Raw genomic sequence first — 18,675 nt, 5'->3', positions numbered from 1 at the left:
AAGAAGTTATTACATGTAGACAGTCAATTTTATGTTAAAGCTGCCTGCCATAAACCTGCAGAGTTAATGAGAAGCTTCAAAACCAGGTCAGTGGTCCAAAGTTTTATTTCATGAAGGATAAACTGAAACAACCACAACATCACTTGAAGTCAACAGCAGGCTCACTCTTCTTTTCAGGCTTTAAATCAGGCTGACATCTCAGTCATCTGGCACATATTTTCAGCACTTTTATGAAAAACACACTTCACCATTTAACAGCAGTGAAGTCTTGTAGTCGGTCTTCCTATTGCTGATGTTTAGAGAAGTAAATTCATTATTAAGACAAACTCACAACAGTAGTAAAATCCCCATTTTGGGGCTAGAACTATACAGTGTCCACAAAGTCAACACACTGGCTTATAAAGCGTTTCTCATCGTCTCACGGCCCAGTTAGACAAATTTCACACATTGACGTCAAAGCCTTGTGCCCTGACATGTTCACCCGCAGCACCGTCACAGACTATGGATCGTTGGAGTAAATTAAAACAACACGGATGTATTATGGAGTTCAATCAGATATGTGCTAATGGATGGTCTGTGTTGCTGCTTAACACGTTTAATGGGCAGGTCGGTTTCTCCGCGCTCGCTCAGGGCTGGCTTTGGATGCGTCTGCGCAGCTCCTGCGCCTTGTCCCGCAGCTCGGGCCGGCTGTCGGACTGCAGTGTCGACAGGGAGCGCTGCAGCTGCTCCCGGCTCCTCACAGGCATGCAGTCCCACTGCTCACTCTCTGGTAATATCCACACAAAAATGTGTTACAAATCAGCTGCAGAGTAGGATGTTAAGGTTTCAAATAAATCACATCCCTTTGGAGAGAGACACGGAGAAACAAATCTGAAGTCCGAGAATAAAAACCAAGAGATATAAAGACAGAATTTCATCTGTTCTTTTTTGTTTGAATCAGCAATGCCAGGAAAAGTTGGGCAAGATTTCTGACCGGCACGTTCTGCAGCCCACCAAGCTTTTACTTGATGCACTGAACGCATCAAATAACAGCTATTATGAGGACCAGAATCTGCCTCCGTCTGTTCTTAATGGATAAATAAATAACGTCCCATTTTCAAGCCGATCAACAGGAGCACAGCGAAATTCATTTTCCAAGAAGGTTAAATAATGTAGACCTAAATTTGGAAACATTGAGGCTCGGACATAATGTATGCTCAATAATACAGAGAGCAGAATCAATAAAAGCCTACCTCCTGTTCTCTTAACAATCAGATCCACCACAGACAAGGCCTCTGTCCTCACAGAGGAGTAGCTTTTATTTTCTGTGGAGAAAATTAAACAGTCTGTGAAGACATGAGACTTTCAATTAAAGCCATTAGATTTTGAATTACCTCCTTACCTAAAGCATAAGTGAGAGCAGTGCAGGCCTCGGTGAGGATCTGCGATAGTGCATTTGTGTCTTTGTTGCCCTTCTCGAGCAGCAACAGGCTACAAAGGAAAAAAAAAAATACATCTTTGTTTTAACTAGCTAAATAATTCAAATTGTGGAAGACTTCCCAAATCCAGCGTGTACAGTTTGTGTGTTTTGTGATCCTCACCCCTCAAAATACGCCTTCATGGCCTGAAGAACAGCCAGCTGCACCTTCCATGTGCTCAGCTTAAGCTTCCCACACATCAGAGTGCACAAATCTGTCTGGAAACGCACTGCACACAAACATGCGCAACAAAGAGAGAAGTCTTTATCTTCGGTTCAGATTGACGAGAGCAGATATGACGAAGGACTGATGTGGGTAAACGCTCTAAACTGCGACAAACCAACAGAATTCACCTTGAGTTTGTGGGTTTCTGGGCCAGGTCTTCCCAAGTGTCTCAAAAGCACAGAGTATAGCTTCGGTGTGCAGCTCCTTATCTTTCACATCTTTGTCATCATCGTCGTCGTCGTCGTCATCCATCGACCTGGGAGAGGCGCCACCGCTCTCTGGACAGCTCTGTCATAAAAACATGAGATTAGGCTTCTTCCCAAGGCGAGTCTTTACAAAACTAGCCTCACAACAAACAGAAAACTCAGAAGCGAACCTTCTTGATCAGAGGGAAAAGGATCTCAGCCATGTCGGTGAAGCGGTCTTCCTTACTGCTGTGGAGAACATCTGCGGCGCAGCGCAGAGCGGCCATTTTGTAAAGCAGATTCTCCTTGCGGCATTCTTTGAACACGACATCCAGGACCTCTGGGATGCTGGGCTGGCCGCTGCACGGCTTTTGCAGCTCCGCACTAAAGACCGAAGAAGAGATGAGCTCAAGTTGACAGGAAGTAGTAAATGAAATGTATTTCATTTTCTACTTTTTACTACTTTTCATTTATGACTAAACTGTGAAATTAATTTGCACAGTTTACCATTATTAAAGCCCAGTGTTCATTACATGTATTTGATAAAGTTTTTAAATATGAAACCTGAAAGAACAAACTCAGGTGGATGATGACTGAATGGAGAGCTGGAAAAACAAGATGGTACTAAAGTCTGAAACTATAAAATCACTTCATTCCCCCCCACGCTGAAAAATCATGATGTCAAAGTTCAATCATATTCATCCAGAGCTGCACAGGAACCCAGGCAAGAGCAGGAAGAAGTTCTGCAAGATGACTGACCTGCACTTGGACACCACTGACCCGATGGCTTTCAACAGCTCCTCCTGCACAAAACCAAAACACCAAAATCTGAATCCAGTGTTGTGTTTTATTTCCAGGCTTTCTTAAAACGACAGGAGCAACACACACCTTGCCAGCCCAAGTTCGTCCGGAGAGTCCCTGCATCAAGGCTGTCAGCACCAAACCGAGGTGCGGTGCCACCAATGAGCCCGTCTGTTCCTTAGCAACAGTTGCCATGGCAGCTGCACCCTGAGCCTTCATCTTCCAGGACTGAGACTGCAGGGCTTTTTGGGTGATGGTGATCAGCTCCGTCATGTAAAGCCTGATGCCCCCGAAGCTTCCTGAAGTCAGAGAAAAGTATTAAAAAATGAAACGGCTTTTATTCCTGGGAAACAATCCTTTCCGTTTCGTAGCACCGGTATTTGTCATGCAACGGCATTCCCCACCTGGAACGTTCTCCTGCCACACCTCTGACCACAGGGTGGCATCGTGACTTTCTCCTTTCTCCTCATCAGGACCCGGCGCCTGATGCATGCCCAGGAAGGCCAGGGGCAGGGCCACGCCTGCGTGGGCTTTCAGCACATCCGGACTGTAGTGGCTGATGGCGTGCACCGTTTGCGCACACGACGACTTGTACACTGGCTCTGGAAGCAGGAGAAACGGAGTGAAAACATTTAATTTAAAAGGGAGTCAAGGCAGGAGAAGAAAGAAAAAAAAATCACAAGACAAACTAACATTTTCAACATCAAACTTCTGTGAATTTTACTGGAAGCAGCACAAAAGTGTAAAAATTGTGTGGCATTGACTTGTATTTAGATTCTCAATTTAATATAGGTCTTTACTTTGTCTAGACCATTTAAAAAAATAAATATTACTTATATTTGTTCACTCACAATCTCCAACAAACTTCACAAAACATCAGAATTTACATCACAATAATTTGGACACACTCCCTATGTAGGAAGAAGGGGACTTCTCAAGACAATGGGGAGCACTCCATTTTATGAAGGGGTCTTAGGAAAGAAGGGAGGCAAATATAAATGCACCCCACAGTTTATAGATTTAAATTTAAATGCAAAAACAGAAAGAAAAACTGTGTAGTTTTTCCAAACGCCACACATCTATGCACTGCTTTGTAAGATTCTAAGAAAATACACTCGATTTTGTAGTTTTAAAGTTATACAAAGGGAAAAACTTAAGGGGTATGAATACTTTTGCAAAGAACAATATCGTCACATTTTATTGCTGCGCTGAAAAAAGTTAATTTCAAAGTAAGATTCACCTTCTTTCTCCAAGTACCAGTTGCTGAGCTTCAGTAGTAGTTTTTCTACGCTGCTGTCCTTTGCTGACTAAAAAGGATAATAAATGTCGTCATGATAAAGTATGTGACAAACAGACAAATCCAGTGTTTAATAATCCTCCAAGGACTTCATGTTAACAGAGAGGCTTACCCTGACGAGGTGTCCCAGAGCAAAGGCGAAGGCTTTCTGTACGACTGTGCTCCTGTCATGAATGCCATTGAGCAAGGCACTCATCAGTTTACCTACGGATGAAAACTGATTAGCTTGTTCGACTCGAGTTATTAACCGAGTCAGATGGAGTGTCGCGTTGTACCTGAGTATGGGGTTAGGTCCTGAGGACACTGTACCGTCAGGGACACAATTACACTGGCGCAGCCTCCCTAAACCGAGAACAGAAGTCATTAATGCAACCGATGCGCTTCTGTGTGGTGGAGAATCCCTGATGGATGCTTGACTGCGGGACTTGGTTCTACCTTTGTGCCCAGGCCCACTCCGCTCTTCAGCAGCTCACAGAGTCTGGGAACCAGCTCTCCCAGCACAGAAACATCCAGATGCTGCAGACACTGGAAGAAGACACGTATTCAGAAGCTTTGCCTCGGTGAAACGTGAAGCTGCTAGTAATTGCAGAAACCTCATGACTAACTAAGACATCCCAACATTTGGGTTGGAAGACTCTACAGTGAATTAACTGGCATTTTTGGGTGAGCATTTATTTTTGTTTTACCATGTTAACAGTCTCCATCATTGGAGAAGACTTGGCAGCACTGAGCCTTGCAGCATCCATGGCACTCTGCAGAGAAAGAGCAAACATCTCATGTCACAGGGCTTCTGCAGGTTTCACCAGCACACATTTAAAGACACTTTAAGACCATTAATTGAATGTAAGACCTGTATCACGACAGAAATGTAGAAAAGTGATATGTAAAGTATATAGTGACAAGCTTTTTACCACAGAATAAATACACCATCATACAGGTTGGCAAGAGAAGTGAGCTAATGGCGAAGACGAACGTTTTCCAGCCAACCGGTGTTAAATTTACACTTTACTCATGATAGATGCAAAAAGGTGAGTTAGCTATGGTATGTCAGCAGCTAGTTAGCGGTAGCGCAAACCTCCTTTAGTCACAGAACGCAGTAAATATGTTTACAGGTGACTTAAATGTTTGCCTGAAAGAAAAGTCCCACGAGAAAAAAACAAATACAAAATTAAGTAGTCCTGACACGACAAAAATTGACATATTTAAAGCCAACTTTCATTTCTTTTTTTTTTTTATTAATTTGAGACATTTTAAGGCCTTAATTTTAGATACATGATATTAGGACTTTTTAAGGTAGCGCAGACACCCCTGTATCATCAAATGCAACTTCTGTATGATTTGCAGGTGAACTGAAAGTTGTTTACCTTTTCCTGCTCAGTGGCTCTGAGACTGAGGTAGTTGAGGACCTGAGGCTCCAGGGTGCTGAGGGCTTCCAGCAGGGCTGGAATCAGCCGAGCAGCGTGAGGCTTTAAGCGGGCACCAGCAGTCTTACTGATTTTCACCAGGGTCTGAATACTAGGGAGAGAAAAGTTGACAAAAAAAGTTATACATTTCCAAACTATGCAGAACAAAATCAACAAATGCACTCAAATAGCATGTAAAAAAAAAATCTAAACTGACATTTTGTAATTTTTCAGTCCTTTCCAAGACGACAAGGGGTAAATAGGCTCCAAATAATTGAATTCAAGGGGAAGTAGGAGGGTATTAGGGGCTGCTTTCAAAAATTCAGTCCTTTTAGTTTCAGTGAAAAAAACTCTCAACATGACATATTGGATTTTATGCTCCCAACTTTACGGGAACAGTTTGGTGAAAGCTCCTTCCTGTTCCAACATGAATGTGTACCAGTGCATGAAACAAATCAATAGACATGCATGAACTAGTCTGGTGTGAAGAAGCTGACAGGCCTGCAGAGCCCCAATCTCAACCTGGCAGAACACCTTTGGGGATGAATCAGACCTGAGACTGAGAGCCAACCTTCTCATCCAACATCAGTGTCTGACCACATGAAACGTGTTTCAAGAAGAATGATCAAAAAGTCCAATAAGCCCACTCCTGAAACTAATGGAAAGCACTCTTCTTATTTCAGAAGAGTTGAAGATGGTAAAGCTGTAAAGAGTGAACCAGCGTCATTCCGTATAGATTAAGAATGGGAAATCACACATGCCCGTGTGGGTTAAGGCAGATGAGCAATTACTTTTACAGTCTACTGTATTCCCCATTCACCTTTCAGCATCAGTTGAGAAACCATCTTAAGACATCTTTGTTTCATATCAATCAGTATTTATGTTGCACAAGTAAACAGATTTACCTGAGAGAGCGAACCTCGGAGACGTTGCTAACGATGCCTTTTTCCAGCAGAGTGGGTAACATCACAGCCACAGTCCTCTGGGCCGCAGAGCCAGTAGACTCACACATACGAACACACACCTGCACATAAAATCAAAGAGGCTGAAATACTTACACAGTGGAATTTAAACTTACACGCAGTCCAATGCGCTGACATAACATTACCTTACTGAGCGTTTTAAGTGCTAAGTCTGCAGCCTTTCGCACAGACTCCTAAAAACGAAAACAGACATTAAAAGTTCAGATGGAGATTAAATCATGAACCACTTTGAGATTTATTTCAGATTATTTTTGTCTGACCTTGATGTCGTCCAGGACTCTGAACAACGTCTCCCACATCTCTGCCAGGTGATCGATAAGGTCATCAGTCTGACGGCCACGGATCAAGTCGTTGAGGGCCAGACAGCTGCAAGACAAATCCATCAATTCACTTTAACCCATCTTGGAGAAGATAAACACTCTAAGTGAGTGGCCGGTGCAATCTACCTGGACTCACGCACTCTCCAGGTGTTGTTGGTCAGGTTGGAGATGACATCCTGCAGGATTTCCTTCAAGTATTTATCCACCTGCGCAAAAAGAAACAATTATTCCTGACGGTTCTTCACACCCACTGTCACGTCATTCTGTCTCTAGCCAATGTTTCAGTTGATGTACAAAACTACGAAGTCTCACCAGGGTTTTATCGGTGACTAAGGCATCCCAGATGCTGGTCATAGCCTGGCGAATGCTCAGGTTTGGGTCAAACTGGTAGCGGTACAAACGAGGCACTAACTGTGGCAGGAATGGAGCCAGCTGCTCCCCAGCCTTGGTAGCGATCATGTGGAAACCAAAAGCTGCTCCCTGGAAGAAACAGAACGTTGTTTTAAGTCATGGAGGAGAAGAAAACCTGGCAAAAATGGTGGAGGCAAAAGAGAGAGAGCCTTAGTGCGTTACCTTGCGTGAGTTCCACATGGCGTGGTGGTTTGCCAGGTTCATGAACTTATAGACCAGATCTGGTTGGTTCAGGTCGCTGGCCAGTGAGCAGAGCTCCTTGTATGTCGACAAGCTTTGACTGGAAGAAAATTACAAAACTTGTTTTACTATTGGTTGTAACTCAAACTTGTTACAAATCGACTATTTATAACCAAACTCACCCATCAGGCGTTTTCCCCAAATCCTGCCCTTGAAACACCTCGGTATCCTCTGAGACTGCATGTTTCACCCTGTTTACAAGAATAAATAATCATACAAACTCTCAATTTACTGCTTAGTTCAACCAGCAACTTACCTCTTTCCAGTCATGAGTGTTTCCACCAGTGTAGACACCAGCTCCTGCTGATCAGCCTCGCCACCCATCTCATAAACGAGCCCCAGGCCTTTAGATGCCACATCCTGACTGAGCTCTGAACAGAAAGGAAAAGAAGAATGGATGAGGAAATAGGGACGAGAGAAGCTGAAAGAGGTGTAATGCTACGAAGCTCAGTTCAGCTCAGCCATCCTTGTCTTACCATCCGGGTCTGAGAGAATGGAGATGAAGGCTATCTGAATCTCCTTCAAATGAGACTGCAGCAGCAGAGGAAGACGGGAAAATTATCGCTAAAGCTTGTGCTTTATAAATAAAGACAGTAATCCTACGGGTGGGTTATGTACGTACAGTAATTTCCTTGTGCTGGCTGAGTTTTTTGACCAGGGAGAGCAGCCAGATGCAGGCCGCCTGCCGCACATGAGGGTTCTGGCTGGGAATGTACCTGGACAGAATGGAGTTGAGGACCCAGGGAACCACGTCGTTGTTTTTAACATCTGATGGAAGAAAATGGAGAAAAGAAAAAAAAGAAGAGGCATTCAAGAATTACATTAAAACGGGTAACCACACACAAGCTGGATCTAGTTTGTATATTATGCAATTTAATAAATAAATTTTAAATTTGTCAACTGCAGTATTCATATGCATCTACATCTTGCATAAATTGCTTAAATTTCATACATGTAAGCAATTTAAACATACTAAGTATACATTTTATGTGCTTAAATGACCCAACAAACAGATTTGTAATGACTGAAAAAGTTTGTCAAACCTTTTTAATATTTTTTTTTCATTTCAACATGCTGAAAAAAACACCTATTATTACAAATGTATTAATTTGTATTCTGAATCCCTTTTTTAAATCTAGTTTGATCACTTTTTATGGTACTTGGGATACTCCTTTGTCAAATGTCTATGATGTGATGCTTATAGGAATGATGGACTGGACCTCACTTCCACTGTCGTTACTGGACAGATAATATCCATTATTAAAGCTACTGATCACCATACAGAGAGATCTCACTGGTTGTCTTAGTCCGGGATGTTTCTCTCCCTTTTATTTTAATTTGTTCATAAAAATATTTTAAATAATCTTTGTGGGAATTTGTGAAATGACTTCATCCCATTAGTGACTAAAATTCAGATCTATTTCACACCAGTAGGGATTAAACCTGTAGAGACTCACTGTGTGGCGGGCTGTACTGGTCCTCAGTGCAGGTCCACGGATCTCTGGCGGCTCCAGAACTGGTTCCTATGGCAGCGCTGGTGATGGCCTCTCCCACCGTGAACTGCAGCTCCACCTGCTTGGCCTGGAAGGTAGAAAGGAAGCAGAGAAGGGTTGGTATCGGATTGTGACAGTTTCACAGCAGAATAATTTGAATACTTCTAAAATCACTTCAAGAGAAAGTAAAAAAAAATTTAAAATCTAGTTTCATACCTCCACTGAATCCATGAGGCCCTGCAGCAGCTTCTTCTGGTGTGGAAAGTCTGGGTCTCCCACTGGCAGATAACCCAAGGTTGTAATGGATCGCTCCTTCATCTGGAACACGACGCGGACAAAATCAATCAGAGCAACAGCACAGCAAATCAAAGCCATTAAGAGTCACAGCTTACCTTTAGGCTCTCTTTGCCAGAAGTGATGCGAGCCAGCAGGTTTTCCGTGACGGAGAGTTTGGTGAAGCCGTCTCCCTCTGCAGGGATCAGCAGGGTGCCATTCCGCCCAATTTCTCCCAGAGCTGTGCAGGCTGCTACGGCCAACATGGCACTGCCGCTGTCCAGGAAGGTACCTGGATGCGAATACATGCGATCACTTTAGTGGGGAAATTATCAAACACTAATTATACAACTTTACTTTGTTTTTTTGTAAAAGAGGTTGCAAAAACATACAATAAAAGTTGTCTATAAGTCAGTAAAATCTGCACAAAAAGGATTTATGTAAAAAAAAAAAAAAAAGTTCATACCAATTGTCTTAGTAGCCATGGACACTAGCTTGTCATCATCTTGGGAAGTGATGCTCATCTCTTCCATCTTGTTTTCTGTCAACTCACAGGAGGCGATGGCTTTCTTTCTGCTCAGATTCCTTCCCACCATGTAGCCAAGAGCCAAGATGGCGCCATGCTGAGTCTCAGGACTCTGAGATTCAACCCATAAAATAAATATTAGCAGCGCAAGCTTATGACACAAATAACCGCAAGACTATGTGACATACATGGTTGTCTTTGGTGATTTTGACCAGATTCTGCACGGCTGTCTGCAGCTCGTTGCCAGTCATGGTGGAGATCACCAAAGCATATAGCTGGGCGGCGAGTTCCCTCATGTCTTCCTTATTGGTGTTCATCAGACTCTGAAAGAAGAATGTGATTACAGCTAATTTGGATAACAAAAGTGAAATATGCATGAAAGATAACTTGCTGAATGACTTTTAAAAACTCTGTACATGAAATAGAACTCACTTTGATCCAGTCTATTTTATCAGCAAACCTGGGGGCGAGTTTTTCTGGACACACAGACACCACTTCCAGTAAGCAGTACATGACTGGGATTCCTGCAGGGAAATTTAGATGTAGATACATTATGAATACTACAACTGACAAATATAAAATGTTTTTTTCTTTAGTAAGGACTGAATTAGTCTTAAAACAGAACAAATTAAAGTTTTAAGAGAGAAAGTACAGCTACTATGATTTAGACAACTCATAAATCCGACAAAAGAGAATAACCATCGCTTACTACCCGTTTATACCCCAAACTGCCTCCGAGGAAGGCAGGTTAAGTCTCACCTCCCACAGCAGAGAGCAGCTGCTGCAGTAGATCCATGTACACATGTACGGGGTTTCCCTCCAGGCCTTTTGGCGCTGAGGGTGGCAGTTCAGCCGAGAGCAGTGTGTGGACGTAGCGACCGATGGCTGGAGCATCGTCCTGCATGTCCAACAAGCGGGTGGACATGGGCCTGGCGCCAGCGCTGTGGGCCAGACACATCCTCAGGTACAACATTATCTGAAAAAACAAAAGAAATCCACCAGAAAACACACTTATATGGTTTGCCGAGTCATCTGGTTTTATCCTCAAATGAAATAAATATGTTTATTATTTACCTCTCCAAAGGCAGATGGGTTAAAAGGAATTGTGGAGGCCCCAACAATATATTTTGCAGGGGTTTTGATCCTCTGAGCTGCCTAAAAAAATGGTGAGAATGTGAAGAGAGTGGATCGTTATTTCTTGAATTAGAAGGGCAACATTATTTTGCAGGTGTGCCGTCTGTGAGATGCTCTGAGCCCCACTTTTTCCTGGATGTAGGCAACCATGTCGGGAAAGGACGGCATTGGCTTCGGTCCGTCCTGCTCCGAGCTTTTTGTGGGAAAAGGCCTCAGCACCCTTTGGGCCTCTGCAGACACTTCCTCTCGTCTAAAGCGCAGAGCATAAAAAAAATCTCACCGAATGCTAAGTTCACTACAAACATTTATCTTAATTAAGCCATTAAATTTTTCTTTCTGTATTACAAATAGTTAAGTGGTTCCATAAACTTACGGGTCTCCAGCAGCCAGCAGCAGCAGGTACCTTGATGGCACGTGGTCAGGAGCAAACACTGTGCTGGCAAACTTCATGGCCACCTGGCGAACTTGTACCTCCGGCTGCGTTGAAACAACAAGCGGCAGGTTTTTTATTTCTGCTTACTAAGCTTGTTACAGGGTTTTGTACACTGTTCCCACAGTAAAATTAAAACGTTTTCAAGGTACATTTTCAAACTTTTCCACACCATAGTTAACACTGGAGATAAAAACGATACCAGTGAGCTAAAGACAGTTTCAATTAACTATTATACTGTATGATGTAATTTATTACTGGAATCATTAGGGACAAGGTCAACTGAAATATAGCAAAATTTTATGTTTTGAAAGGTCTCTCTCACACATATCCTGTACACCTGACTAGTCAGAAAAAAACTAGTCAAAACAAAAATCTCTAACAAATATTCTCTCCAAGATGTCTGGCATTTGGCAAATAAAAATTATTTTGGTAATTCTAACTGACCTGAAATAAGATAAATTTGGTCTGATTTAACTTCAGACAGTGAGAAGAAAAATGTGCTTATCTTTTTATTACCTTTAATTATCTGGTTTCAACTATATTGCTTTCTAAATTGAGGCTGTGAATCAAACATCTGATTGCACTTTATTACAAAACTGTGCAGTTTAAATATCAAGTATGTTTTAGGACTTTTTACAGAAATGAATCACTTTCCAAAACTTAAAATACCTAATTAAAATTCAAGTATTTTCACGGATTTGATGGACACGTATGAACTCAGATGTTAAACCACACATTGAAGTTTTGAAAGAATCAAATTCTCTTCTTGACGTGGTAGAATACCTTTGAAATATATGCAGCTACCAGGGCTTCCATCAGATTCAGCAGCGCCCCCTGCAGGTTGGCATACGCTCCAACCATCATTGACAAAGCTTCCTGAATGGCAAGGCGAACATCCGGCTCCTCCTGATCAAGCAGACACAGTGTTTAAGGAAAAATACTAAAGTAGGTTCACCTCCAACTTTTCCAAAATGTGTTCCACCAACCTTACACATGGACTCAAAAAACTGCTGCACAAGAGCAATATCCTTTGTGAAAAGCTGAGGCATCCGACTGAAACAGGAAAAAATAAAAACAAGCGTCGGTTTGTCTGTTTCTAAATCGCTCCCAACTGAAATACCAATAAGATGTTATCGTAACCTTGACAGCTTTCCAACAGCAGAGTAGGCAACACATAATAACTTAGGATCCTGCAGAGAGAGACGTTGTGAGAGAAAGAAAACACGATAAACCAAACTGAAAGAATTACCAGTGAGGTGCAGGTTTTGATTAGACAAGAAATTTGATAATGACCAAAATAGGAACCAAGTTGTCTGCAAAGATTAAAACACTTGTTTAGAATAACATTCTTTTTGATCTGCTAAGAAACGTACTGAATCTCAAAGTGTCTGTCTTCACTCTACAATAAATATAAACAGACTGATATTTGCTAACCGCGATAAAACAAGGTGCTTAAAATGTCAAAGCTTTAATCATTTTGTTTCTGTTTTGAATATTATTTACATTTGGTAAATTGCAGATCTGTACATCACCAACTTTTCTCTCTCACACACGCACGCACGCACGCACGCACGCACACACACACACACACACAGTGTGATGTCACCTCTGCTTTTGATCTAAAGCATCAAAAGCAGACACCACTTCCAGTAAGCAGTACATGACTGGGATTCCTGCAGTGGGAATCACCTCTGCTTTTGATCTAAAGCAGAGGTGACAGATTATGGCAAAAGTTTCTTCAGGCTTCTTTGCTGCTACAATAAATGAACAAATGACTAAACAGTTTGATACGTCTGACCATAAATCAAAGCGTTTCGCTTTCAAATATCAAGTTGGACGAAGCTGTTATTAAAAAATAAATGGTGCAGTTTTATATTTTGAGATGTGCAAAAGAAAGTTCACGAGCAACAATCTACTAAGATGATACAATTGGTTTGTTGGGGGTTATTTGCACAGATACCTCTGCTCCATTACTTGGAGGATCTTTCAGTACAAGTACATTTACAGTTTGTAAAGAATGATCACTGCATAACTTGATGCAGATACATAGAAAAATCACAGTTTTACTTTAAACATTTTCTTTTAAAACAGTTACAGTTTCAATTTAGCCTCTTAATGAGACCTAATGCAATCAAAAACAGCTAACTATCAGTAGAGCAGAACTGAATTAGTCTTAAAACATTTTTAAATTTAATTAGCATCTTATTTACCTCCTTGTATTCGTTGATAAGTTTGGTCAGACCATTGAGCAGCATTAGTCCTAAAGGCTTGTTAGTGTCAGGGCATCTGTAAATTAGAAAAAAACATTTAGGCTTTATTCTTGAGAGGGAACACAGGTAAGCTGTTTGTGGACAGAGGAATAAGTGTGAATGTCTTACACCATGCAGATGTGATGGACAAACTGTAAGGTGAGAGACAGCAGTTTGTTGTTGGTGTTGGCCCCAAACAAACCGTCATAAACGACCTGCAGCGAAAAGTAAACCAGTAAAGACATTAGCACATCGCCACATAAAAGATGACGTGGATCTCTGAACAGGCAGCAACAGACATTCTGACGACTGATTGTCTAAAAAAAAAAAGAGTCAGCATGACCTGGATGTTTGCTGGGAAGCACTCTGCTGCCAGCCGGGAGCGTAGAAGATGTGGCAGGATTTTTAGTTTGACTCTGGTGCTCACTGGATCGTGTTTCAGCTCTTGCTTGACATTTCCACCCTGCAGAAAATGCGTGAACATTTTTACCTTGATCTGAATTTGCATCAAAATCTCTTTCATTGGCTTTTAAATTAAATGTAAATTACAAACCTTTGTTTTAAGAGGGACATCTCCCAGATACACCTTGAACATCTTGTTGATAATTAGAGGATTGTTCCAGTCAATGATGCTGGAATGAAAAAAAAATAAACATTAGGAAAACAGCTCTGCAATGTGTAAACAGAGCCATCTTGTCGTTCACCAACAGAAGCTAACGGGAAACAGAAACTAAAGACGTTCACAGTCTTTCTACACGTTTAACATAAAAATAAAAAGCTCTACCTCTGTTTGCTCCTCAGCTCCAGATCGGCTGCAGTAGCCACACTGTGTCTCGTGTCGCTCGAAGCCACCGCCAAGTGGACCACCGTCTCCACCTCTGGCACTTGCTGGGCCTCAATGAACTTCACTATGCCCAGCTTACACTGTTGGAACAACAACCAAGGGAGTTAGACAGAAACCTGCAATTAACAGCCAAGATAAAAACTAAGATTAAACTGAATGGACAATGACTGATATTCTCCATGACACACTAAACTGAGACAGATTATCTTGATATTTGGCAATATTTCCTTTAAACTGTATGACCTGGGCCAAACATTTTTAGTATCCTTCCAAAAGCTTGTCATTTTCTGTCCTGCAAGCTTTTATGTAATTACCATAGCAACCTATGGCATCTTCATTCATATATGATTCCAAATATCTGGTTTCAACTGGGAACAAAATATTTGATCAGACAGACCAAACATGACCATATGAATACGTTACTGTACCTGCTCTAGCTGCTCGGCGTTCCACTGGGCTTCTCCAATAACCCTCTTTGCAGCATAGACACTCATCCCTGGGGGAGGCTGGGGAAGACCCTGCCCGCTCCCAGTGACCGCCCCGTCCGAGGAACCTCCCTGGGAGGAGGATGGTGCAGGCCGAGTGGGAGACTCACTCAGCACAAACCTGATGATGTGGGAGAAAGAACTCTCCAGTTCAAAATGCTGTCATCCTCACGACTAACACTCATTTCCAGCCGCACGTTTTATTTTGACAACTCACCCATAAGGCATGAGCAAAACATCCAGCATGAACTCCAGTAGAAGGTGCATCATCTTTGGCCTTTCAGTTAAATTGAACGGAGACACGCTTTTGGACGAGTCTGCAGGATACTTCATGTGGTAAAGAGTGGGAATCAGAAGGTGCATCAGGCTGAAAACACAAAGAGAAAATGGAGAACTTGTGTCATGCACTGCTGGTTTTGAGTTAGATGCAGTCAGGGCTGGTTAATTTGTTTTTTTGGAGGGGATTTTTAAAAGTTCCCTGATAAATTCTTGTATTTCATTTTCATTCACTTTGAAGAAATATATAGATATATCCAGTTTTGCATTGTCACAGTTGTCCCACATTTTCTTCAATGAATAATCTTTACTGTGCTTTGGTACATGTAGAATGCAGAATGCTTTAGCGATGAGATTTATACCGTTGCTGTAAACTATGAACATGTCAGCAAAGCCCAACGAGAATAGATGAACGTTCTTTTAGATTAATCGGATTCACTAAAATTCATGGCCTGTGTGTCCTTAAGAAGGCTGAATACCAAAACTGAATCAAAAGTATTAGCTTGATGTGGTGCACAAATGCACAATCCTAAAATATGAAGAAAAAAATTATTTATTATGTTCTCCTTTTTTTTTTACATCTCAAAAACCTAGAGTTTCTAACAGGAGTGTTTAACACCTTTGGCATCCGGTCTAGAAGGTGACAGTACTTCACTGGATAGATATGTGAGAATATGCGCCCCCTCACCTGTCCTGTTGTGGCTGCGGTTTGCCTTCCATGGCAGTGATGAGAGTTGGGGCCAGCTCGCATTGTTTTGCCACCTCTAGACGAGGGTAACCCATTTTAATATAGATGATGGTGAAATTCTGTCAAAAAATGAAGTAGATTTCATTTTAATGAAACAGACCTGTTTTTGTTTCAGTTCAAATACCAAATCAATTAAAGATCACACAAAGTTAAAACACAATTTTTAAAAATCGGATTTATAATGAAGACAAAATCAACTCACACATGTGCCATTCATTTGATAACTAATACTGACTGAATGTTTGCTCAAGATATTTTACTTAACTGTAAAGTGACTGAACATAATAGGGACAGTAAACATCGTCTCTCACAAGGCAAATACTGTATTAATATCTTACTGTAACAAAAGAAGCAGCCGCAGGGTCCTGGTACTGCACCAGCAGCGTCTCCACCGGTAGCTGGATCTTTGGTCGGCTTTTAATCCTCTTGTTCAGGTGAACCAACAACTCCATCACCTAGTCAGAGACACATTTCTTAGTCCAGTTTCACGAAACAGATGCATGAATAAATAATGCAAGGAAACATATGGCCGCTGAAAGCAATCTTTAAAGTACAAACTGTTAACTTTTCCACATTTTGTGACTCTAAATCCACAAACTTCAATATATTTTAAGGGGGTTTTAATTGATAGACAAGTAGATCAATAAACAGCCGTGCATATTTGTGAGGGGCAGGGAAATGGTTTTCAAAGTTTATTAAAAATGTCAAATTCTACAAGTGGGGAGTCTAGTTGTTTTTAGCTCCCCTTTCTCTTATACCTCTAAAGAAACCTAGTGCAACCAGTGGACTTCACTGGTTGCCACAATTAGTAAATTAGGTCCACCTGGGTGTAGTATAATCAATGTATTAACACAGTTGTTCTTTGACCTGTTATGCTTCCTTAAACAGTTTAGGACTATGGACTATACAAAACATGTTCATTACATTTTTTTGTACAAAATCATTCTTAGATGATGAGATTTTAGTCTGCTCAGTTCTGCCTATATTGAGCCCATTTCAGAACAGAGCTGTTTTAGGGCCTTTTGTCACTTTAAATCCAAATAAGATGCTTCTGGCCACGCCCCCCACAACTCAACATTTACACTCACACATGAAAATGGCTGCAACCAGATACGCAATTATATAACTGTAGATCTTTGAAAAGCAAAAGAAGGTCATCCTGCGCAACCAACAAGAATGCAGCAAGTGATTTCTGGATGGTAAGTCAACAGCAAAACAGTTGTCTTTTCCAGCAGCCATTGGACAGTGCATACAGCTGTAAAACCCGGCTGACCAAACATGCTGGAGCTCTACCTGGGTTGCCGAGTGACAGCCTGGGCTTCGCTGGGGTTGCTAGGTGAGGGGAGGTGCATGCTGATTTGTAACTTGACATTACAGGGATTTTTTTAAATGGGTCATTTTTCAGACACCAAAAATCATTAACTTACTATTAAAAACCAGCAGGGTGTCGTTTTTTTCTGCTGTGGTTTTTATAAGCACTTGGGCTGGTTTTATCTATATATGAATAATTAGTGTTTTTTTGGGGCATAACTTAGTTACATAGATGTAAAATATTAAATTGTGTCTTACTCAGTTACTCAGTACTAGGAACCTTTTTACAGAACACTTTTTTACTCTTATTTCAGTCATTTCTTGGAAGTCTTTTTTATTTTTAATTGCTGCTTTTACTTAAGTGCAATTTCTGCGTACTCTACCCACCTCTGTTAATTCATCATGCAACAACAAAAAGTCTGGCACTACCTATAGGTGCCAAACCTATGTGACTACACACACCTAAACTGGCTGGCTGAGCACTCAACCATTATTTTTACTTTACTACTCACCTTCTTTCGCACCCCCTCCTGAACACTGGAGAGTTTGAGAAGAACAGGTGGCAGAAACTTGGAGATGATGTCCTGAAGCTGGTCATCAGTTTCTGCATGGCCCAAGCGAAGGAATACACGTTCCAGTTGATCTAATCGAAACACATTTTTACTTCACCGGCACACCAAGTCATGGTATCAGCAGCTCCTACTGTACAGTATCTTTCGGTTTTAATATGAATCTTTAACTCATTGGTGACTGCAGACACCCTCTGGGTTAAATGAACCATGTTAAGTCATACTTGAAAGAAGCATTTTGTCCCATTATGGCCGATGAGCTCAACCTGCCAGCTGCTGCACATAACCCAGCCATGCCTTCCTTCTCCTGGCTTAGCTTTCTAAGCCGTTAGCAACAAATAACAAGATAGTCCACGGAGGTCATCATCTCTTTTTTTTAATTAGCATGAAAGCAGCAAAATATTTTTCGAAGCAGTGACACGTCCGTGTAACTTAACCTAAATGTCACAAATGCCAAAAATACAAATATCCACTGTAAGGCATTGGTGAGAGGACATATACAAGAAGCCGATGTGATAGTTTTATTTTCACCATGACTGGGCAAACGGCCTCCTGACGTTAGCATGTCAGCTAGCTACGTAGCCTGTTCCCATCCTAGTTTTAAACTGAATTTGGCGTTATCATTACTTTAGAAATATCCTTAGTAGCAGGGCGAGCAAAAACACATCGCCACGTCTGTTTTGGCAACCACAAATGGGACATTTAAGAGGATATGAATCGTTAACAAGGCAGAAAGAAACTTACTGAGTTCATCCTGGGCAGCCATGTTTGCACTAAGTCATCAGTGACCCTCCCAGTTGACAGAGACTGCCGCTTCTCTGGAGTGCCAATAGTGCCACGACGTAATACACGAATTAATAATCGTAATTATTAAACAGTTATTTACGTCATTTAATTAAATGACGTCGGAAATAAGTACGTTTTATGAATAAACTGATTATGTTAAGTCATTAAGTATTTTGTTATATTTAAAAATATTTTAATGTAATGGTACACTTGAAGTTAAAACAAT

At 41.4% G+C, this 18,675-nt stretch overlaps 1 protein-coding gene across 1 annotated transcript; it reads right to left on the bottom strand.

Annotated features, from left to right (window-relative positions):
* Positions 1 to 87: 87 nt before the first annotated feature.
* Positions 88 to 18,493, bottom strand: ecpas (Ecm29 proteasome adaptor and scaffold). The gene is made up of 49 exons (XM_008416416.3): positions 18,408 to 18,493; positions 17,607 to 17,737; positions 16,122 to 16,238; positions 15,724 to 15,842; positions 14,977 to 15,126; positions 14,703 to 14,880; positions 14,215 to 14,354; positions 13,984 to 14,062; positions 13,774 to 13,893; positions 13,560 to 13,645; positions 13,392 to 13,467; positions 12,322 to 12,371; positions 12,168 to 12,234; positions 11,965 to 12,087; positions 11,122 to 11,225; positions 10,875 to 10,998; positions 10,689 to 10,769; positions 10,374 to 10,590; positions 10,047 to 10,138; positions 9,803 to 9,937; positions 9,555 to 9,726; positions 9,208 to 9,380; positions 9,032 to 9,133; positions 8,780 to 8,903; positions 7,945 to 8,090; positions 7,799 to 7,853; positions 7,579 to 7,693; positions 7,445 to 7,513; positions 7,245 to 7,362; positions 6,984 to 7,151; positions 6,798 to 6,877; positions 6,612 to 6,717; positions 6,477 to 6,524; positions 6,274 to 6,392; positions 5,330 to 5,480; positions 4,652 to 4,717; positions 4,401 to 4,490; positions 4,241 to 4,307; positions 4,078 to 4,169; positions 3,909 to 3,975; positions 3,073 to 3,270; positions 2,756 to 2,967; positions 2,627 to 2,670; positions 2,059 to 2,251; positions 1,811 to 1,970; positions 1,581 to 1,686; positions 1,382 to 1,470; positions 1,233 to 1,304; positions 88 to 766 (listed from the first exon to the last, which is right to left on the bottom strand). Exons 1-49 carry the CDS (start codon positions 18,427 to 18,429, stop codon positions 627 to 629), a joined length of 5,553 nt encoding a protein of 1,850 aa, XP_008414638.2. The 5' UTR covers positions 18,430 to 18,493; the 3' UTR covers positions 88 to 626.
* Between the last annotated feature and the right edge of the window lie 182 nt (positions 18,494 to 18,675).

Source organism: Poecilia reticulata, chromosome 1 (assembly GCF_904066995.2).
Source record: "Poecilia reticulata chromosome 1, P_reticulata-male-v2, whole genome shotgun sequence".
NCBI lineage: Eukaryota > Metazoa > Chordata > Actinopteri > Cyprinodontiformes > Poeciliidae > Poecilia > Poecilia reticulata.
The sequence above is the reverse complement of the archived record's forward strand: the minus strand, read 5'-3'. Positions and strand labels throughout refer to the sequence as shown.